Source organism: Gymnogyps californianus, chromosome 4 (genome assembly GCF_018139145.2).
Source record: "Gymnogyps californianus isolate 813 chromosome 4, ASM1813914v2, whole genome shotgun sequence".
NCBI classification, from domain to species: Eukaryota; Metazoa; Chordata; class Aves; order Accipitriformes; family Cathartidae; genus Gymnogyps; species Gymnogyps californianus.
The window spans coordinates 9,705,462-9,729,554 of record NC_059474.1 but is presented as its reverse complement, the minus strand read 5'-3'; the positions used below and the strand labels follow the sequence as shown (position 1 = coordinate 9,729,554).

Genomic DNA, 24,093 nt, shown 5'->3' with positions numbered 1-24,093 from the left:
CCAGCCCGGCTGCATGCTGCTGCTGCTGCTGGGTCCTGCTTCCTGCTGGCACAGGAGGGAGAGGAGAAGCTTGCTTCTTCAGCCAGTTCATTTTCCTGACCCAGCTCACTGTCACAGGCACACCCTAATGCCAGCACAGGGAGAGGGTGGGATCGCTTCTTTGAGTGACAGCATTAATTTACAGTACAGAGCAGTACAGTTCACTTCTTTGTCAGTTTAATATTTCTCCTAAGCATCCAGTTTTGGCCACTATTGTCTGGAGAGTGCTGTGCTGGATGGGTCTTACTGACCTGGTACAGATCTCATTGTTATAATGGGTCTATAAAAATTGCTGCCATTTCTAGGACGTGTCCAGATTATACATAAACCATTCAGATAACGTGGCTGCTACATTAGTGGTGGGAACGACCTCGTCTTACTAGCAGAACTTAACCTCCGTATTATATCTGTTTCTTCTGGTTTTCTCGTCAAGTAAGGAACTTTTTACACCACCTGGTTGGTGTGAAGTGGTTTATTGCAATTCAAGTGAATTGCAATAAACATACCTTTGCACTGCTTAAGCAAGGTAATGCCTTAAGAGTCTGACTGGCCTTTTGTGAGCTGACAGCCACCATGGTTTAGGCGTCTGCTCCCCCCCCCAGCTATAACTGCCTCTCTGAGGATGCCAGCTGTAGTGGTCAGGCAAATGGTGTTGCCTCAGCCAGTGCAAGGCTGAGTCTCAGCTCAAACCCCCTTTTACCTGTAATTTAACCTCAGGTTTCCAACAGAGGAGCAAAGTATATGGTGGCATTTGTGTCTTAAATTGCTGTAATATGTTTTTTTGTGGAGCTTGTTTAGCAAAGTCTATAAAGAACTGGACCCACAGAACTGAAAATTTAATTCAATTCTTTTGTTGAAATGTCCCATGTTTCTGAGTCTGATGAATCCATGGAATTAAAGAAATTAGAAGGTTTAAAGCTTTGCGCTGAAATGCTATTCTTTCCTCACCTTTTCCCCACCTGTAGGCAGTCAGCAAATGTCCAGACTCGTGGCTTGTCCTCTACTACATGCTGCAATAGCTACTGTAAATGCCCGTGTGCTGAAGTGCTGTCTTTTCAGTGCATACAGCAGCTCACTTGATTATGCACTCCCAACAAAAGTGTCTTCCCACCTAGACTGCTGGTTTAGAAAGGAGGGGTGTATTAAGCAGATGAAGCTTGGAAGTTAATCTGCTCAGGAAGTTATATTCCAGGTGTCAGAGATGTACACATCCTCGTGCTTTGGACAAAGCTTTTATTCAGCAATGAAAAATGGACTAAAATACAGTCTTGACTAAATTGTAATGTCCTTTTTCCTGCTGAAGTGGGCTGTGAACTGCAGAGCCTAAGTGCAGTCTTGGGTCTGGGCTCCAGAAAGCCATGTGCTTCCTGGCCAGCCAAACAGCCAGCAGAAAGCAGATGGGCGAGAAACCAAGTGCATGCTTTTTTTCCACTTGAATTTGTTCATCCCTCTCTCCAAACATAAGTCCATTGTGTGTCAGCCTCTAATGGACTATGTGAAAGGTGGTTTATGTTCTCAGCATCTGCTAATTGACCTGGTCAATTCTTATCTGCTGTAGTAGAAAGAGTGGGCTAGTCTTGTATAAAATGGAGATAGATGGGCCAGACTTCCAGGTACCTTCAGGACTGTACAGACAACAGCTAGGTGCTGATTCCCTGCAAATAGGGAAAGAGATGCCTGGTGGTGACTGCTCTCTTGATTGGAGGAGAAAAAGATTTGTTGAATTAGGTATTTAAAAAAAAAAGTTTTCCTTTTAAGCTTGCTTAGCTACATCTGGGCAAGTGAGCTGGAACTTGGTTGTTTTTTGTTTTTTTTTTTTTAAGGTATTTAGGGAGCTAATGGGCTTTAAGAAGCTGACCTCTGAAACAAGTCTTACATAACGCGATGGGAATCCTGGGCTGAATCCCAACCAGTCAAGTCTGTGGAAGCCCACAGACAAAAAACAGGGTATACAGAAGTGGTACCTGCCATGATTTGAAGAGGTGGCAAATGCACCTGAAAGCCAGCAGTGCAGCTCTGGCTGTTTAAGGCAAGGTTGGCTCTGCACTCAGGATTCACACCAAATCTGCAGGAGGCTGAATTATTTTCTCCCAAGTATGTCATGAGCACAAAATTTCGATGACCCAGTGTCCCTGGTTGGAGAAGACACTAAGGGATCAACCTAGGCTGGAGGAGGTGGCTATATTCTGTGGGTTGCTTGTCCTGTCCCCTCCTCTCCCTGCCTCCATGCTGTATTGGCATCTCTAGCTCTATTTTCAGCACTGCTTTCCGTGGGCTGCTTACCCCGTTTGAGTATTGGATATACCGTGGCCGGGTCCCAAATTCAAAATGTCTTTCTGGATGGAACAATGTGTACTTTACTGTTACAGCTCATGCTGCTTTCCCCTTGTGTTCTCTGTTGGCGGACACCTGTGCTTAGATTTACTACACAGAATTCCTTCGCAGGTCAAGTAATTTTTAATCTGTTTTTTTCCCGTTGGTACACACGGTGGTTTAGCATGTGGCAAGCTGTGGGCCTGATTCTGTGCCCGCTCAGGGGATTTCAGTAGGAGCTGTACGTGCCTGCCTGCAAGCTGAACCCCACATCACATCCGGACAGCTACAGAGAATGCAGTTAAGGTTCCAGAAACTGTACTGAGCATGAACATTTAGCCAGCAGATCATAAATGTGAAAAAGCATAATGCTGTTCCTTCACAGCAGTTTAATTTGGGCCTTTTTTGAAAAAAAAAAAAAAACAAACCAACAAACAACCCAAATAAAAACTCCATGCATGTGATCCAGTTAAAACTGACTTTTCTTGTCCTGAAGAACTGTGCAATTCACAAGAACGGATAAGATATTCCTTTCCCCCCCTACCCCTCCCTATTTTTGGAAGGAGAGGGTTGTTTTGGAACTTCAGAGTGCTGTGTTTTGAGATGGAAACTGAAATGTGTATACTGAGCTATGTACACATCCTGCTAGAATAGAGCAGAGTGACAGGACTTGTCAAAGGATGTCAAGTGGCTAATATTATTGTTTAATTCTAGTTTATGTTATGCAATTTTTTTTCTATACAAATTAGTATAACTAATTGAGTAGTGTGTGGAGATTGGTGTAGCCGACACAGAAGAGGTGTGGGCTTGGATGTATGTACATGAGGTCATCTGTTGCAATACTTCTAACCTGAAAACTAATAACTCTAGTTACCAGCTACATGCCCTACATTAAGAAAGCTTATATTAGATTCTACCTTTTACCAAGAAAGCAGAAGATTCAGGGAACAGTCAAAGACTACATCTGAACGTGGTAAAACGTCTCTAAAAGGTTGGAGAACTACTTGCGAGTCCTCTCCTCCCAACTGCCACCTTGGGATTAATGCCTAACAAATTTATCTGCTTTTCTTTCATTGATGTTTCAATGTAGGTGACTAAGTGAAGATACAAGGTGCTAAATAAGGGGCCTGCCTGGCATGTAATTGCTGCCAGAACTCAGCAGCTCCTATTGAAATTAGGAGTACCATCAGTGTTTGCAAATACCAGCTGCACAGACACTCTGTGTCTTACATACCACATTAGCTGATATTTACAAAACATAAAGGTAGCAAACCCTGTAATTCCCCCAAGAAAGCTGACTTAATCCCGATTGGTAAGTGCTGTTGTGTTGACTGCTGAAATGAACAGCATGGGTGGAGCAAATAATTTCTGCTAGGGAAATTTGGGAGCTTGTTGTGTGTGTTTGGCTAGAAGCAGTTACTGGGTCTACGTGCTAATAGGTATTTGAAATAGACTGTCAGGTATCTTGGTTCCCACTTTACATACTCACATGGCAAGTGGGTCCAAACTTCTGGCTCTTCCTTCCATTGCCAGATAACCTCAGGATACTGCACTTAAGAAATCTGGGCTGAGTTTTGTGGGGAAGAAAGAAGAAGAAGAAGAAGGAGGAAAGGGGGGAGAGTTTTGAAAAGCTGTTCCATACCTTATCGTCCCAAAATGGATCATTTTCAGATTCTGCTCGACTGCACCCCGCCTGGCACAGAGACAACCAGCTTTGTACTGTTCAATGGAAAAGGAAATAATAGGACGGAAATTAAATTATAAACAAGGCACTATCTGTGCTGTGGCAAGCTAAATGTAAATTTTGAGGCAGGACTGTCAGATTCTGCAACTCTCCAGTGTCCCGTGATGCCAGATTTTGTCACTGTTTAGGGGGGAAATATTACATAAGTGTTGCTCAGCTTTTAATTCATATGAAAGTAAGAGTACCCATTGTAGCCTTGGAAGAGACCATCTTTAATTACAGTCAGTGCATTTAATCCTTCCCCTAAATTTGTTTATATATACACCTCACTCTGTCTTTTCTAACCACCTCTAATTACAAGGTTTCAATGATGGAGTTGGAGATGTACAGCAAGACATTTGGGGACGTGTATTCTTAATTATTTCAGGGTGATTTCTTTTCTTCTTTTCCTTTGGTGTTCTCACTTGGAGTCTGAACCAGCCTTCAGTTGGCTGGAACAGGCACCTTGCTGTCATCCCGAGGCACCCCAAGTGTCTTGTTGGCGTAAAAGACAGCAACACCCACCACCTCCTTCCCCCCAAAAGCCAATTAACTTCATTTGTGCATGCTCAAACTGCCACCATTAGCTACTCCCTCTAAGATGGCCACGAAGCTTTGGTAGGTACAGGTGCTGAGGAAGTATTAGCAAAAGCAAAAATGGAAGTAAGACATAGCACTGAACATCCCTTTCTGATACTTAATTTCCCAGTCAGAGCTTAAAACTTCCTACCTCTGAGAATGAGAAAGTGATTCTTTAGGTGCTGAACTGGAGATACAGTTGCCTTAACTCTGATTACGTTTTAAAACTGCGGTGTGAATTGCTGTTTTTTCTTTTGGTGCCTCCTGCACGTGGGAACGTGGAGTCCCTACAGCATTTGTCAGGCTAGTTAAATTGGACGCTTGGTATTTACTTGGCATTTGGATATAGAGGTACAATAGACAATAAAATCACAGTCACAGGTATCCAGTATTGCAGATATTAATGCCTCACACTCTTCATTTAACTTGATGCAGGAAAAGGCTGCTTAATTCCAGCTGTCTGCCATCCCAAGGCCTCGCGCTCAGTGTGTGACAGCAATGCATGTTTTTAATTTAGCTAAAATAATTCAGCTTGACTTGCCTCTCCTTTAATTTGGCATCATACAGTGGTGTAAAAAAAAAAATCTTGAACACATTTCTCCCCTCATTTGACATATGTATAAAATAACTAGGTTATAGGGAGGTTTAAAATTAGGCAGAAAAAGCTCACTAGGCCTCATACCGTGCTGTCTTCACTTAGTGCTGTGCTACAGCTCAACTTCTCTAGGCTTCTCTAAGCATTGTAGTCTCCCCCCCCCCCCACTTTTTTTTTTTAAGATCCTTCCTGTTGGCAGCTGTCCTGAGACACGATGTTCTTGCTTAGCATTTTGATGTGGGGAAACAGTCTGATAATTAAAGCCGGTTTCAAGCCATGAGCTGATTTGTAAGCAGTGACTTGCGCTGGGGTGTTGTCAGTCGATAAACGTGTAGCTTGTGTGCGCAGAGCCGTGCTGCACCTTGTGCCTTAAGTGCTACGTGAGAGGGATATACACGCTCCCTGGAGCCACTTGTGGGGGAGACTGACTGCATCCTCTTCAGCCATCTTTTGGTGAATGGTTAATTTGTGGAAAATCATAGTTATCACCCTGTTCCCCTCTGTGTGTAAACCCAGTGCAAACCTGTTGTTGTTATGCAGCTTTTCCTTGTTTAAATAAATGCAGTTCTCTTTGACCTATGCTCTACAGTCCTCAACAAATTACTTAAAAGTGCCGTGAAAGGTGGCAAATGACAACATACCTATTGCAGAACTGCAGACCGATGTCGTGGGTTTGGATTTGCTGTGCAAATTTGCTTTGTGGTGTTCCACCACCAGCGACGACCAAAGCGTTACCGCACTCATGTAAATGGTGGCGAGTCCTAATTCACTCTTGGGGTTTCAGTGGGGAGCGTGTGTAAGTACGTGTGTACATCCGTGTAACTTCAAGTGGGAATTAAAACTGCTTGATACTGGAACGGCATGATCTTGCAATGGCACTTTCCTTATCTAATTGGGTCTGACACTATTCTGAGGTAACAGACAAACTTAAAATCTTAAGTCTTCCTGCAGTGTAATCTAAGAAACTTGAGTGCCAGTAAGACAGATGGGTTTGAGAGGTCTAATTTAGGAGGACTACTAAGTTGCAATGTGTGCATTTTAATGTGTGAAACAAATGGGTGGAAGGCTGGATGAATGAAGTATTGAATAAGTTTATTAAAAGCATGGCTGATTATTTTTTTGTGGACTCTGTTTTCAAGTGTGTACAATGGTATTTCCATCACTCATGTATTTCCTCACAAGGCACTGTTGTTCATCCGCCTGTATTAGGTAGGTACTGTGTGATGCTGAGCTCATGGTACTAGGTGATACCTCTCTTGCTATTGCTTAAAAGCATTTGAGAGGTAAATGTTAAAAGACAATCAGTAGATAACAGGGCTAAAAATAGAAGACACCTGAAACAGAAATTCCTTTTCTGTAGGTGTGAGAATTGTTCGTATTTGTTTGACATTGGCTTTGAAAGTTTAAAATACAGAAAACTGTTCTTTATAGATGAGCACAACCTGAAGGCTGAAATGCTAAAATATAGGTTGGAATCTCCTTTTTTTTGCAGAGGAAAAGAAATCCATACAAGGGCAAAAACATACTGCAGGGGATTTCAGCTGTTTCCATAATGTTTGATTTCTGTTGCTTCACATTCTTGCAAGGTCAGAGATTTTATTGCCTCTGGTCAAAGGATGGAGAATCCTATACATGTAAATTTGAGATGGTTAACATCCAGGAAAGACAAATGGTATCCAGCTGCCATTACATTTGCTTGTGATGCTTTTGGGAATCCCTGTATAGCTTGTAAATTCCTATTGACATTTCCCATGAAGCACATCTCAAATTTCTGCATCTTGCTGTTATTATTGCTGAGACCTGAGACATTGAAGGGCTGTTAAACCTTTCATGGCTGCTGTTCAAAGAAGAGCAGCTTAAGACAGTGGGATGGCTGAAGCCTGGGGAAAGCTGTGAGGACAGGCCTGGCTGCAGGGAGGAGCCTGGAAAAAAACAAGGAGAGGAGATGAGGGTAGTCAGATGTTGGTCCTGCAGCTCTTAATGCTGTGGAGCCTGAGGCTACGGTTCCCCAGCAGTTAAAACAGATACCACTCAGAGCTGCTGGTGTCCCACCTGTCCCGGCGTCCTTGCTGACATGGTCCTGCCTGTGCATTGCCTTGCACAAGTGCTCCTCTGAGCGCCTGCCACGAGCCCATGAAGGTAAAGGACTGGTTGGAAACCAACCACTGTATTTTGGTTTTGTCGTCTTGCTGGGTTGGTCTGCAGGCAGTTTAGGCGTGTGGTGGCACTGGTGGGGGGGGACGCCTGTGTCACACCTCACGCTTCTCTGACAGCTCATGCTCACACTCTGTGGCAGGAGGAGAACTTGAGTGGGAGAAGGTCGAGGAACAATACGGCAACAGGCACTAACTGTGCCACAGGGCTTTTATTTCTTCCGCTGGCCAAAGTCAGATGTGACTCTGGGACCCTCATCAGTCTGTCTGTCTGCTTCTGCTGTCAGATATGCTCCTGAAGGGACAGCACATGGGTGGTCTGGCCAGCCACCAGCTGCTGAGGCTCCAGTCGGGTCTCTCACGCTGGCATTGTCCAGGTTGCTTTACAGGGTCATTCCAGCCCAAAGTGAGTTTCAGGAGTTGCTGTTCGCCTGTCTTAGCTGCTGCCTCTGGCTTATGGCAGTACATGGGCCACCACAGCTCACCCTCTGGTGGGAACTGGAGTGCAAGGAGCATCAAAGTTGGCTTGTAGGCATTTTGAGAGATGAAGAAATGTTGATGTAGCCCAGTGCTTGTAATTTAGGACAGGCAGCTGTAATTGCACTCAGCAGGGAGCCACTGGAGGGATGGGGAAAGGAAGGAGGGGGGGCAGAGGGCAACATAGGCAGCAAGGTCTGCCAGGCATCCCCTCTCTTGGGAGTCAGCAGCTTCCCTCTTGCAGACCAGCCAGTATTCACCTGTCCCCGGCTTGCATCCCAGCTAGCTTTCTGCACGCTGCTGCCAAGAGGCTTAGCTGGCCAAAAATGCATACATTTGTGCCGCTGCAGATACTTCCCTTAACTTATGTTTGCTGAAAGATGTAGGAATAAGTTCTGGTTTCATGCATATGTTCTAAAATGTGAACAAGCCGCAACTTTTGGAAGGGAAAAAGGCGAAGTTAAAGTGTGGAGTCTTGGCTCAGCAAGTGGGCTGAAGTGGCCCTAAGTGAAAGTAAATAAAATGCACTGTGAATGCTGCAGTGTGCATTTATGTATAGTGAAATAGAGAACTTACTTAAATATTTTTCAGAGTGATAAAATGCACAAAACATTGAAATGGTAAGCTGTATAACAGGCAGCAGAGGTTTTCTTCTGTCTTCCTTAGCGTCAGGAACAGCACCAGACATTTCTGAGCAGTATTCACATGAAAACTTGCAGATGACTAAGTTCATAGCAGCACTGACTCTTTGAAAGCTAGTGACGGTAAGATACACTTGGCAGCCATTACCTTCGTAGGCAGTTGATGTCTTGTGTTTGGATACTTCAAAGGTACCCCAAGACCACCAACTACCTGGCTGCTAAAGTTCTCTGGCTGGTGTCAATTTAGCAAAAAAGATGCACAAAAATATTCACCACACTGAAAATGCATATAGAGGATGAAACTCCTAGTTAATACTAAAGTAAATAAAGCAGGTGGTTGCACTGATTGTAGGGCTGTTGCATTTAATTCCCTAACAATCACTGCAATTAGGCACTCACAGCTTTTTCTGCCTGTTAGTTGCCACAGTGCCTTCCCGGGTGTTCCTGCTGAATTTAGTTGCAGAGGCCTCTATGAGGTGTTAGACATGTGGAACAAACCTTGGATGAATCTTTACCTGCAGCACAAACTTCAGGATTTTGTTCTTAACATGGAAAAAAAATTACATCTATTGTAGAATGCTGGTGTTTGGCTTATCTTTTCTTGGATAATGAAAAGCCAAGAGGTTTGCTGTAAGGGCGCTACTGAATTTTATGGTTTTGACTCTGAGGCACTCAGCTGTGAGCAAGCATTTCACACATCTCGTAGCAATTGGCACACTGAGTGCCTTGCTATGGTACAGTGCTTTAATACTAAGAGGTTTTCTTTCCTTTTTACTAAAGCAAATTTGTGTGGTTGAAATAGATTGTGCAGCTCAAGTATGAGCTAGAGCCTCTTTTGGAAAAAAACAATGTATTTGAGGTATCCTTTGTAGAGTAGAAAGTATTGAAAGTGTTTCTGACTGAAATAAATATGGAAGAGACAGGATTTTATACTTCAGCAGAGGGTTTTTATCTCCCATTGTATTTAATATTTTGCTGAAGATATACTGAATTCTGTCTGGACCATTAATAAATAGGTTTCTTTGGAACCATTTTTATGATTGAATTTCTATGATTTCTTAAGATGGAAGTTTATATATAATCTCTTTAAATGCCTTTGTAAACAAATGTGTTCTAATTAGTACAGAGTCATCTTTGGTAGCTTATAAAAAGTATTGTAGAGCTGTAAATATATCATTCCTGACACTTACTTTAAGAAAAGTGTTAGCGTGAGGAGTGAGGCAAGTATGCTTGAGTACCAACTTCTACTAAGCAGAGTGGGATATATAATTACATGTTTACCTACATTATATGTATGGCCATGATATCCAGGAATATACAGAATAATATGAACACATTTCATTTTCAGTACCATTAAAGCCATTTGCAACAAAATTCTGTCATCGCTCAAAAGTGTGACTGTGCACAAAATAAAAAGAGGTGAAGCCCTTAAGAGATCTTGACTTGCTGTGTCAAGCTCTAGTAAGAAAGGGTTGATGTTGGAGTCAGAAGGCAGGCAGAGTTCCTTTCTCTCATTTTACCTTGGTGGCTGGTGAATCCTGAAGTAGCAATGGGGAAGTTTTTACTGCTGGTCTGCATTTCTTAAAAACTTTGAAATAATGATAAGTTTATGAATAATGATGCTGTCTGTGTTCATCCTGACGAGTGCATATCACAAAGGATCCTGAGCCTCTGTGTTTGCTGATTCTATCTAAAACTTGAGTGCTCCCTGTACGCAGGTATTTGCATTTCATAAATAAAACTGTGAAGAGTCTTCCTGTAAAAACACGAGCGTCTTACAATTGCAGTTAGCTCACTTCTGTATTTTATGCTGAATTTCATGTCTGGTAGGGATATAAAATCACCTTTCTTTAGGGAGAAAACACAACCATTAGTTCACTGCAGGGGTCTCTGACCCAGAGTTGTGGGCTCGGCCCAGACTGCTTTGGTTCACAATGTACCTGGAGAACATTTGACTCCAGAAGTGAATTTTTGGTGCAGAGATTCTTCTCTGACTTTATCCTATGTATGTTATTAAGCCAGATTACATAGTCATTATGCAACAATGAAAAATTTAGTAACTGCTCTATATTTAAACCTTTGTGTATTAACTTCATTGCACAGCACCAGGACCAGGATAGGTTTGAATGTGGAAAAAAATGTGAAACATGAGAGAAGGAATCTGAAATGCTTTGGTAACTCTGTCCAGTTCGTAACAATACATCTTCTAGATTAATTTCAAATAGGTTTATATTCTTTGAAGTGGGGGTTTTGTTTGTATTAAATTTGTATTGAATTTGCCTTGCGATAGGGTCTGAGGCTGTCTGGTTTTTGGACTGAAATGGTTAATGTACAGAAATGATGAATTTTTAATTTTTGCATCTATTTCAAATATATCTGTTGTTCTCACTAGTGCGGCTTGTAATGATTGCATTTTCAATGTCATTTGAGTGTTTGATCTATAGTGTCCTTTTCTTTTCAGAACATCACCAAGCAAGTATATTTAGCAGTTGATTCGAGAGTATGTCAACCTCCTGTACACAGAGCTAGTTTAGTAGACTAAATTTGGGACATCTGAAATACAGACACATGTTCAGCCACACAAGCATTTTTAGCGTTAAAGTATCTTGCAGAAAGCACAGTTAGGGTCTTCTTGTGAGGCAAGCATTGTTTCATGCCTGTACGTGCTTCGGTGATGCACTATGGTGTGAGGCACATTGGGCTGTGGGTGTTGAAGCAACAACACCCTGTCGAACCCAGCCAACTTCTGCTAGAGCCAGCACGAAGGGAAATTCAGAGCATGCAGTATGGGAATATGGACATTTAGTGGCTTTTTGTCCATTTCCTAGCCTTCCAGATCATTGCTGCCCATCAGCTGGAGATGCTGCAGCTCTAAGATGCCTCCCAGTGTGGCCAAGACAGCTCCATGTCTTGACTGGGCAATCTGCTAGTAGGAGGGAGTGGGCATGGACCAGACAGAGCTGTGCTGCGACTTCCCACAGGATGACACACTTTGCTGATAGAGTTGCTCCTTCCCTTCTACCCAGCTTTGGGTCAACAGAGAATGGGTACGTGTGAGAGAGTCATTCTTCTAATTTGGGGAGGCTGTGGACTGAGACCTTGAGGATGTGCAAGGTGAACACTTGTCATGAATTTGACTTCTCTCTAGTGAGTTTTATGCTCTTGCCCACAATTGTTGAGAAACAGATGAGCATGGCCCTTTTGACACTTTGTGCAAGTGATCTCTGGCAGTCAGCAGCATGAAGTCAACAACGGGAACTGTTGTTTATGTCTTCAGATGCAACTTTGAGGAAATGCCTACCCCATGCTACCTACCATAAATGCATGGAAGGCTGTTGGCAGCTTTCCTGAGGTGGCAGGATTGACAAGCACACGTTTCACATGAACATGACTCTGTCACCCTGTATCATGAGTGTTCGTGGCCATTTAATTTCACCAAGGCCTGGCTGAGGCATGCCATGCTAAGGACTAAGCAGCTTGTTTTGGATGTGCGCTTTGCCTTTCCAGCTGGCTTTGTGCAGATCAGTGGCCTCCAAATAAAGTCTCTAGATTTATACTTGAATGGTTTAGGAAACACACGTTTACTGCTGTTAAAAAACTGCAACTACTGCCTGAACAACTGTCTGCTGTCTGACTAGCTGCAGGCCATTTCTATCTGCTATGCTGGACCTAAAAAAGCCCTGTGAAAAGACTACAGGTGGATCAGGTCACACCACAAACCTGCCAGCACTGTATCAATCAGACTGGCACAGGTTTAAGTCGCACAGTCGGGGGTGTTTTGCTGTTGCATGAATGGGAGCAATCTTGTGAGTCGAATGCTACAGTTTTACAAGCAATCTTGGATTTATACGTTCATAGAAATGTTGATTGGAGGGACCTCTGAATGTCTGTGGCTTTGTCTGGGTAAATCTTGAAAAACCTCCACAGACTGCACTTCTACAGCCTTTCTGGGCAACCTATTCTGGTGGTGCGCCACTGCCCTAGTAAAAAATTTGTTTCCTAATGTCCATCCTGAACCTTGCAATTCACAGCCATTGCCTCTTGTTATATTATTTGGCCCTACTGAGAAGTATTTTGTTCCCATTGCAACCACCCATCAAGTAGTTGTATGAATTTCTTGGAATTGTTGCAGTTTCCTTGGAATGAAAATCATACAGTGTGAACAATGGGCTTTTTTGTTTCTTTTTTTTTTCTCTGCATCTTAGTATTCCATTTCTTGGTGCACTAAAATGGACTTGCATCTGGGATTTCATACATATGGGGAAGCTTATTGACCATTATTTAATAGACTCATTTAACACAATTTTGAAATTGGTTAGGGTCAAAGATCTTAATTCTCTTTTCATGGCAGCCTTTTTTAGAGAAGTGAACTGTAGCTCCTCTGGCCAGCATTGCTCCTGCCTTTTCATGGGCAAGCACTGGAGCAAACTGGAGTCTCTGAGGACTAGAGTCAGTGAGTGGTCTTCATATGAACTTCTGGTGGATGTCCTCGTACTATGGGGAAATTCTTAACAACACTGTTTTGCTGCTTTGTCCCTCCAAGTTATGGGGCTCCAGGGTTCATTTTGCTGTCGGTTCTGAAATACCTGCCAATATTGCCCATCATGGCTCACATGGATTCAAAACCAGTTCAAGGCAATTCCAGCTGGTGTCCATTGCGTTAGTTGCCAACAAGTTGCTTTCTCCTTTATGTGAACGTGATGAACCATCCAGCTGCTCCTAGACATGGCCACTGCTATGGAATGCTGACCAAGTCTGTGGGCTTAGTAATTCATTTTTATTAAGCGTTAGAAGAGCTATAATGCAGATTTATAGGACCATGTTGTGAGCTTGCTTATAGAGAAACACTGAAGCCTTGGACATCTGAAACCCCTTTATCATCTGGGACAAAGGAAAATGTGGTAAATCAGAGACAGGTCACCCATGTACCTCTCTCCATGTGTGGGGCCATACCCAAAACGGAGAGCTGCAGGCTTGAGGATTCAGATTTTGAATGGCTTTTTTTTTAGATCCTTACCTTCCCTGATAAATTCAGTACCAGTGACGAGGGGGATATTTCTGTGCATCCACATGAGGTGAGAAAAGTGCCCGCTTCTGTAGGCACCAGTGTCCTGGCCTGACACTATGCTTTGTGTGGGTGAAGGTGTAACAGCCGGGTTTCGAAGCTGGAGCAGAGCATAATTACCCAACTTCAACTACATTTCATGCACAGAGATCGTTACCCCATTGCTCTGAGACCAGGCCGCTTTTTTTTTTTTTTTTGCTTATTTTCTAGGTGGAATTTAAGGCGTGAGCTGCAAAACACAAAGCAGCTCCGGCTGCGATTGCCTCTGTGAGTGCCTTTCCCTCCTCTGGTGGTCACAGTCAGCCGAGGAGAAGCGAAAGCTGTCAGGTCCCTGCAGAAAAAGAGAAACTAGTGCTGGCAGAGCCTGTACGCGGCAACTTATCTGCTGTGAAGTTTGAGTCCCTTGTTCCTGCTGGTGTGATCTGTTAATGTAACATGCCTGAAATGTTTTCTTACATTCTTACAGTTTTTTCTAAGATGTGCAAAATGCAAAACGTGGGGATATTTACTCCAGTACCACAGAAATTGTGGTGGGCTGGTTTTCTTTTTTTTATGTTTACAATCTATGCCATTGATTATGCTGTTGTGTTATAGTAGATGAATTAGCCATATAAATATGCCTGCATTTATGTAAAGATCTATGTAAAGCTTATGTTTTAAAATCTTTAATGGATTCATAGGTGCTGAGTAATTAAATGAAAGAAAAAGTCTCTTTAAAAAAAAAAAAGTGAAGTTAAAGCAGGTCTTTTAGCAAGTGCGTTTATTACATTTAGTGCTATCAATTGTTAGTGCTGAGAATGCCTTAAAGCATTTTTTTTAATATTTAGCTCTTTTTAATTCTTCTCATTGGTCAGTTAAAATACTCTCCTTAGCTTCAGTCCCGTGTTCTTCATGGCACTTCTGTAAAGTCCTGCTTTACCTGGTTGGCAGGTAGCATAAAAGAATTAGTGCTCTAAAAAGACACACAGCAGTACCCTCTGGATCTTGGTAATGTTTCTGTTAACTCCTCGGTTGATGGTAAGGAAGTGCACTAAATCCTTACTTTCTCCCTGTGGTAAGCAGACTTTCTTCATATAGTAATAGAGGCAGATAAGTTTAGTATGTAGTCTGGTTTCATTAACATTTTCCAGGATTAACATTAAGTAGATCTCAGATCAACAGTTCTGTATATTCCTTATCAGACTTTTAATTACTCCAAGTATATTGCTCGTTCCATTTCAATGTATTTAACTCTATATTTACTACTCGGATACTATTCTTGTCCTCTTCCTTGCCACATCCTCCTTTATCTTCAGTCCCCACTTTCTTGTCAGCTGTCTAAACACAGTTGCATCCAAGTTGTGCTGAGTGACGCAGATGATTGCGTGTGTGTTTAGAGGCCCTTTAAAAAACAAAAAGATTATTTGAATTTAGTCCCCACAGCAAGTTTTTTTATTTAAAACACAAAACCAGCCAGGTAGTTTTTAGAGGTTACAGACACAGAAATAAAAATTTACCTGATTAGGATTTTCTGTATAAATACCAGTAGTCCCTAATTCTGGTATTTCACTATTTTAAAGCTCAATGTCCCAGTTTAAGTTAGCAGCTACAGGGGTGCTCTGCGATCTGATGGGGCTATTTTTGTGAATACTTACCCCAGTCTTTGTTGCTGTTGTTTAAATAAAAGCATTTAGGTGGTTTAGAGCCTTGTATTTAAAAACAAACCCCAGGCCTAAACCAAAAACTGCCATCAGTTTTCTCTTGAGAATCACATTTTCACCAATATTCCTTTTTCCCTAAGTGGCTTGAAGAAAGAATTAACGATTTTATAGAAATGCTCTTTGATTTCCTACCTAATACATTGCTGATTTATAGGCAGCCAGAACTAAATGTGTGAGTGTGTAGTCATAACTGTACTGTATTTTAATTAGATTTTATTTTGCTTTGGTTTTTTTCCCCATTAATTCTCAGGCTGTTTTCACATTACACTAATCATTCCAATTACACTTGTGTAATTTGTCATTTGGTGCATATTAAATCTTCTTCAGCTGCATTTCAAACACTGATGCTGAATTCTGGTTCCGAACTGATTGTTCAAAAGAAAGTTCATTCTTGACCAGAAGTGTTAAATTTCCTGCAAAGTTTGTTTCCCTCACGCAGCATCGAGCAGATTTGAAAAAGATGATTATTCATCTCACACTTGTGATCTGCTTCACTTATTATTACTGCTTTGTGGGGGATGTCGGCACGCTCCAGGTCATCGCTTTGTTCAGTCTGTAACAGACTGGCAGAAAGGAAGATATTAGAGATGTTGCTCGTGTAAGCGCTTCTGCATCCATTTCTATCTCACTGCAAAACTGTATGGATTCCTGTTCAAGAATTGTGCATTAAAACCAGGAGAGATTTTCTTTTGGATTTAACTGTAGAAACACACTCACACACTGTTCTTCGGTTTCCCACTGCCTTGTTGTGGATAGTTGAAGCAATTGTTTCATGAACTATTGTATTGCCAGCTTCTTTCTCAAAGACAGACGAAGTTTGGAAACCAAATATCTGTAGAAATACCACTTTGTGTATCCTCTTTTTACTGATAGATTTAATGTCGTTAGTACAGGAGAGATTAAGAGCAGCAGTAGTGATACTTGCAAAGGAGTAACAGAGAAAGCAGGACCCAATATGGCTGGAAGTATTTCCTCTTGTGTGTTTATAATAAAGGTTGTCTTGGCTGTACAGTGAGGGGAGGAATGTCTCCTTCTCGGGGGGACTGTGGGTCAGTAGATGGGAGGAGAAGGGGCATCAGGACCTCCCTGTTACAATATATTGATAAACCACGGCTGGAAGCAGCTCTGAGCTGTGCACTGGGTTGAAGTCCCAGTTTTTCTTCCTTACCCAGCCATAGATTCAGTGTGCAGCCTTGCCTGGATTTCTCAGATCTCTGAGCATACTCCCCCTTCGTTAAGATGGGACTAACCAGACTGAGCAAACGGCTTTGAAATACAGGTATGAAACTACTATCTGAATGTGCCAAGCAGCATTACTGCATTTCAAGTGACCTTTCGGTCTGAAACTTTGCCAAAGGGAGGGGAAAGGAAGCCACCGTTGAATCGAGTTCTGCACAGAGATCCTGCAAACAGATGGTGTTTGCATATAGGATATGCTGTTCGGGTGCAACTTTACTACAACACTCTTCGTTTTTAATAATTTCAGGCGGGCTAAACTCCGGCTATATTTGGAACAGCTAAAACAGCTTGTGCCTCTCGGGCCGGACAGCACCAGACACACCACTCTAAGTCTGTTGAAAAGAGCTAAGATGCATATCAAGGTAAAAACGTTCATCCATATTTTTATTTCTTTTAAAGCAGAATCTTCCAGAATGTGTATCCATAGAGAGGAAACTAATTTTCACACAAAATCCATATCCATATGTCAAATCTTCTGGATATATTGGCCTTTATTAGTTGCAAGAATTTCAGTCACAGTATCAAGGGTTTGTGTTTTGCAATTTACCCTGTAGTCTCAGATATATAAAATGGTGATTTTGTGATTTCTGCTTAGTTACTAATGGTTTACATTGTATTTAAAAAAAAAAAGCATATGTATCAAAGCTGTTCTTTGATTACTATATGTATTTTTTAAGGACTGAGCAAAGTAGCATTGTACAGCATTGATTTCATTGTAAAAAGCCAGATCCATTCATGATCAAAAAAACTAATGGAGTCAAAGGGATTATAGCTACTAGTAAGCCTTATCCCCATCCCACATCTTGATGACCTGATCCTGGAGCATTTGACAATCATTTAAAAGAAACCAAAAATGAAATGCAGTCTCCTGTTAGTTGCCGCTTCCCTTGCCTGTTTCATGGGTATAACAAGTTTAAAACATAAACCAACCCAAAATCTCACCTGTGATCCAGCAGCAGTGCAGGTTATACATTTGCACAGGTAATTCAAAGGGAATTATTCCTCAGGCCTCCTCTCTCCAAAGACACCTTCACTCCTATTTTCAGTGTTGTAGTTTTCAGGGGAACAGGGTTATATGCAGAAATAAGACAAACAGGTACTCAAATGTCAGAGTTAAAGAACAGGTTTCTGCTGCTGTGTCCAGGACTGTAATCATTCATCTGGCATTTTTTCAGTGTTATAGGGAACAGGTCAAGAAAAGTGTCAGGAGAGGTTGAACACTGCCAGTAATCTTGGAATATTTTGGAGAACAGTGTGCTGTTGTACAGCATTAAGATTCACTGCAGTTGTAGAAATGGGTGTAATTCATATGAAGAATTAAAGATTAATTTAAGCAAAACCATTGTTGTGAACAAGTTTACTGAGCTACTTCTGCAGCTCTTATAAGCACATTTACTCCAGCTGGGCAACCCCTGTTTTTACCACTCGAGATTTTGGCCTCTTGTTTATAATTCAGGCTAACATGCGTGAAAGGCACTGCATGTGGTTTGTGTCTTGGGCTGCCCCCCTATCATGGGCTTATGCATACAAATTGAAAAACTGTTTTTACAAGTGGCAAGCGTGAGAGATTAGCCATGTAGTTACCATTTCAGCCGCTGATAAAAAAACCCTAGGAACAGCTTCTTTCCAAGTCCATCGTGCATGGTACCAAGTACTCTTTTTCTGAAAACCGAAACTGAAGTTTAACTTTCTTTTTAGGATTTTAACTGAACCTACCCTAACTGGGTTGCCACTTAATTGCTCCCCTTCGTCAGGTCAGCTACCTCCAGAGCATTGCCAGAGCATGCCAATGCCTGTCTGCCATTTCTAATACAGTCATTCGATTTGAACTTTTCACACACACGCCCCCGCATATTGAAACTTGCCCTGAAAGATTGGACGGTTTTGAGTCTCCTGGATATGAATCACTGAGTTCATTCCTAAAATAGTTGTGTTTGGGATTGCAGCCAGGAAAATACAGGAAAAGGAAATCTGATCAATTGGGCACATTTGGTTTGTTGTGTACATGGACGTACCAACCCCTTTTCTTATTATAACATTGTGTATCTACGTATGATGCGTATCTATGTAGTGTATTGCCTGGGAGGGGGCTTAACACGAGGCTGCGGAAGTTAGATTTCATTCAGCCAGGAAACTGCCCAGTTCAATAGTGTGAATTATTTTTTCAAAGATAAATACTTTTGCTTTCAGGCTTGCATTGGAACAGCAAAAACTCTGAAATCGTTTTGCTTGTGGTTTGCTGTGCGCTGTCCCACCCCGCTCTCCTCAGAAAACCAAGCATAGGTTCATTCAGACGGTAGGGAGGAACTGTCAGCAGCTGTATTCACTCCCTGCACATCTCCTAAATCTCAGTGGTCGTGTAAACACAGCTCACAGAGAAATTTGGTCTGTCTTATAAGTGCTTTTACTGCTACAACCTGTAATTTACTTCATCAGTTAGATAATTTTTTAAAATAATATAAGGTGTTTTGATTTGTGTGTCCTTCCTGCTTTTGATCCCATATCAATACTCATTACACTTTCTTCCCTAATTATATAGTCAATTTTTTTAAATGGCTATCAGTGATTTGGAAGAGGGTTCAGTTGAAATCTTAAAAGATACTCTTTCTGCTATTGCATTTGGACCAACAATGCAGCACATTTTACCAGGTGTGAAGTATTCTTTTTATTTCCAAAATTAATACACTCAAGCAGAGGAGTGGTTTTAGGTAGATGTGTGGAAGGATCCTTTCACAGGCTGTTTGCTGAGAAGTTTTGGATTAATACCACTGATTTTGTAGGAGGTTATCACAGAATTCTCATATTTGCTCTGCAGAAGTTCAAGGGGGAAAAAAAAGCAAGAATAAAGAGAATTGTTAGTAAATTCCTCCTACTATATATAATGAATACTGCTTATTGTTAATGAAGGAGGAGAGCATTCAGGAGGCTTGGAATGGTACCTTTATGGTGATAAGTCTCTTATTTCGCCTAAAGAGGCGTTACGTTCTGACTGAACCTGAGCTGCACTCTGGTTAGCAAAGATGATGCCAGCTTTGCCTGACAAAATGATTTAAATATTCCCCACAACCAAGGCAACAATAATTCGGTCTCAGCTGAGGAATGTCTGCTAGTGGCAAGAGAGTCTCTGAGGGATTTTCCCCCTCCCCACCCCCCCATCCATGTATCTTATTGTGAAATAAATTCAGCTCTGGCCTAGCCTGCTTCAATTGGACCTCTATAGAATGGTAATGAAAAAAATTAAAATTTTAATTTTAATTTAATTTTAAATTAATTAATTAAAATATTTAAATTGCTTTAAAATTACTGTTTATGAGATCTTAAGTTACTTATGTTTTAACATGAGTAAAAACTGTCAGCTTACTATCTTTCTCTCCCTTTAAGAAATTGGAAGAACAGGACCGAAAAGCTCTAAATATTAAAGAACAATTACAGCGGGAACACCGCTACCTCAAACGCAGATTGGAGCAGCTATCCGTGCAGGGCATGGAGCGTATCCGCACTGACAGTATGGGATCAACAATATCCACTGACTCTGAACAAGGTAATTGAACGAGGGCTTCCCAAAGGGAGTTGCAGGAGCAGGAAGGAAAAGGGAAGTAGGGAAGCAAGAAAACATTATTTAGAACTAAAATCAAGCTTTCAACAAAACCCAGACAAAATTGTTCCATTGTGCGATTTGCAGAATAAAAAACTACTGCATCGTTTTACATTATTTGAAAAAAAATTCTTTTTTCCTAATCAGTTTTGAAGCTATTAAAACTGCATGTATTTTTAAAGCTATTTATACTGCATGTGTTTTTGCCAGTTTTTTAAACAATTACCATTTAATGTTCTGGATTTCTAGTGTCATTATTGGTAAGACTGGCATAATATTTTCTTCTTGGGAAAAAAGATTTTATTGGTCTTAATTCATTTGTATGAACAAATTAATTCCACATCATTTATTGTGAAATTTTAAAATATTTTCTGTGTAACGATCACCAAGCGTTCTCTACATTTGGTGCTCATTTAAGACAGAGCTCTTCAGGCTGCCTGTCACCATTTCTTATTTTCTCATTTGAAGTTTTTCCGTGCCTGAACGCTCGCACAGGCTGACTTCTTCAGGGGCTACGGGAGATGAGTTGTCGGTCACGGTGCAGTTACTGGTGGACAGATGGCTACACCACGGTCGCTGCTAGCTGGCACCTGCATAGGTTGGAATTACCGTGAACAGTGCTGCAGTATTATGGCCTTTGAGGGTTGGGGGTTTTTTTAATGAGTGTCTGTGCACAGGTTGGAACAGTTCTGGGACAGCATTTGGTATTGATGTCATGCAGTATATTTATGTGGATGAGGACAGAAGGGATTTTAATTCTCAGGTGGACAAGACGATCCTTTCCTCAGGAATTACTGTTCCAGTTCTTTTTTTTTAATTACAGAAAATGAAGTATGATTCAGGTTTCACCTGAACGTTGCTTGACGCTGGCCCATGATTACTTGCTACAACTGCTGCCTTTCTGAAAATGTGCCTTCTTATGTTTTCTTTAGAAGTAGACATTGAAGGAATGGAGTTTACTCCAGGTGAAATGGACAGTATTGGAAGTGCCAGTGATGCTGAAGACCACTACAGTTTGCAAAGCGGTTCGAGTGACGGAGGTTACACACATTCCCGCAGACTGAATGCCAGGCTCTCATAGTGCCTGAGTTACCCGTTCAACTCAGGACCATCTGACTGAAGCACTTATATATGAATATTCCAGAGGTGTCAACTGCCACTCTTCCGGGAAACCCCAACCACAGTACTCTGACATGGAGGTTTCTTACCCACGGTTCCCTGCACTGTAACCACAATATTAGATATTGTAAATCATGGGTTTGCTGCAGAGAACTGTGGTTAGGTACAGTTGTGACTTAAAGCTAGCTTGATGTAGCCATACTGCAAATTAAAGAAAATAAATTATGTCATTCCATTCAAGAAGTATTAAATTCAGACTGTTGGAAGCATGGCGTAAGGGAGTTTGACAGTTATTTTGATTTTGCAGAAACCATTTTCAAACATGGAAGAATAAATGGAATCTACAATGTGTTAGCGATTCAGAGATACAAAAACCTAAAACTACTTTTTGTGTTATTTTTTCATGAAAAAAAAACCCAAACATTTTGAACGCTGTATAGCGGGCTCTACAGAGTAAATTCTTTCAGCAGTTGTTGTTTGGGTGAAGCAGGCAGATAAATCTTCAGATCTCGGATGATCTTTAGAAAAGGTCATATTTACAAGTCACTACTGTACTTCAAAACGGGGGAAAAGCCAGCTCTAATAATGACTTCATGTGGGATGATCTCAACTTTCTTTTGCTTTTTTGTATTCAATATCCAACCAGCAGCAAATCATTCTATCCATGTTAACGGGAGTAGTAGAAAGCAACACTGCAGTTTGAACCTGTTACGTGGGATGGATGACATTTGAAGCATTTCAGTGGTTTTTTGGGTTGTTTTTTTCATTTCTTTGTCTGAAGAATACAGAACTCAAGCGATCCAGTTTGTGATAGTTAATCTTTCCTTGCAAGGAAATGAAATCTCTGTTTGCGTGTATTTTTTTTCTTTTCTTCTATTTACACATGTCAATACATTTTTATGGAAGGCATGGCTTAAAATTACAGTATTCAGCTAGAAGATAATTAATTTTTCTTTTCTTTTGCACACTATAATTGCATTTTCTATTCTTAAAAAAGTGCAAAAAAATTAAAATGTATGCTGTAAAACAGCAAACTTTATTTAGTACTCATCCAGCTGTTCAGAACATATTTACCCAAATTGTAGCAATACTATGAAGATGTATTTTAATACAACTTCTGCTTAGTGAAGTCATTAGAGCTTGGCTTGCCGGGTAAGAAAAAAACGGACCAGTCTTTGCATTATCTGTTTAAAGAAGGTCTTTTAAAAAAAAAAAAAGAAAAAAAAAAAAAAAGGAAAAAAAGAAAAAAAAAGAAAAAAGCTATAAACACTTTTAGGGAAGTGATTTTAGCAAGTGTAGTCTATATTTCCTGTAAGAGATTTTGTATTATATTTTCCTAAATGTTCTCATTTACTTGTATAGGGAGGGGAATGGTACAGACCCAGACCAGAGTCTCAGGGACTCTTCACCTTTGTCATATTGTGCCTTGGTGACCATTTATGTATGCCTCTCCTTTTCATTGTTTAAAGGACAACTAAGCTTTGTTTCAAGACCCTCTGTTCGAATGGTCAGTTGTCCACCTTCTTACGGATGAAGCAGAGAGGTGTATTTATATCTTCACCCTCTCACAACTGATTCAGTGTGGCTTTAAGTAAAATCATAAAATTAGGTTTTGGTGCGAGGGTTAATTGTCTTTGTGTAAGCCCTCCCTTGGATTCTTCAGCACCCGAATCTATATTTTGTTAGCTTATAAAGTCAGGGTCTCTGTGAGACCAGTGCTCAGTGGCTAGGGAAACACAAACGTACTGTGTAAGGCTATGGGATGTCCAAGTGTGGTGCCATTTTTAGCATTCGGATACAAGACCTCATGACAGACTGACCATAATGATCAAAAACAAAGATTCAGTTGTTCTTTCAACATCTGACATACGTGTCCTCCCTTTGGCTCTTACAACACGGAGTAGAAATACGAATACATTTTGTGGCAGCTTACAGATCCTTGTTTGCACTCTCGCTTACTGCTTGGAACTTGCCAACAAGGAAAACGTCTATGTTTAATTTACATAACCTAATGGACGGCCACCCCTACTTTGGCTCTGGGGAGGGGCCTAAGGTTATAAACTCTGGCAGCTGAATAAGAAAACAATTAACCTTTTCTGTGATGCAGGTTTTGGTATTACGTTCTATACACCTTGCATATTACTAAAATCCTCGTTGTTGGGGAAAGCACACAGCAATATACTCATTGTGTGTAGCTGACAAGCAGCAGAAATTACTAGCTCCTTTGGTGCATATGTAACTAATTTCCAAATCATGGAAAAAAAAATTAAGAGTTTACTTTAACACACGACTGTTAACAGGAAAAAAAAAAAAGGCTAGTATATTGTTGCTGTTCATTTATTATATAATGAACACATTCATGAATTGTAAAGTGTTTCCTTTCATGACAAGCAGCTCTTGCACAGAACCTCCTAATGAAAAGAGATTTGAAACTTACAGAAGGAAAAACGAGATTTTAAATTGAACATTATTGTACCTTAGGTCGACCTGAAATTTTCCTTTTAAAGATGAATGTGCTAACTTAATGAGTTCTTCCACGCTGGGTATCCATGGCTTTGTAGATCTTATATTTTCAATAAAAATTACTCGAATAATCTTGAGTGGAAATAAAAAGGGTTTATTTGTTTTTCCTTTTTCAGTTATTACAGCTGGGGGCTATTATGCCAGTAAAGAAAAATGACACCATACTGCCCGTGTCATTCTCCCTCTAGCGCTGCCCGATTTAAGGTGGTATTTTCAGGGACAGCCCCCTATTCTGCAGCTGGGACAGAAGCAGCCCAGTTGATGGCAAGGGCGCAACCGTTTCAAGTGTCGGGTTTGGCGGCTGGTTTGGGCGGCCGCCGGCCCCCGAGCAG

General features: G+C 41.2%; 1 protein-coding gene across 3 annotated transcripts in view; it reads left to right on the top strand.

Annotated features, from left to right (window-relative positions):
- The window catches only part of MXD4 (MAX dimerization protein 4), a 39,468-nt gene extending 15,630 nt beyond the window's left edge, over positions 1-23,838 (top strand). For all 3 annotated transcript variants that reach the window (XM_050896666.1, XM_050896665.1, XM_050896664.1), the window contains exons 4-6: positions 16,772-16,886; positions 19,906-20,065; positions 21,052-23,838. In XM_050896666.1, the coding sequence (XP_050752623.1) occupies positions 16,772-16,886; positions 19,906-20,065; positions 21,052-21,200 (424 nt within the window). In that variant the 3' untranslated portion in view covers positions 21,201-23,838. The remainder of the gene's footprint in view (positions 1-16,771; positions 16,887-19,905; positions 20,066-21,051) is intronic.
- Positions 23,839-24,093: the final 255 nt, after the last annotated feature.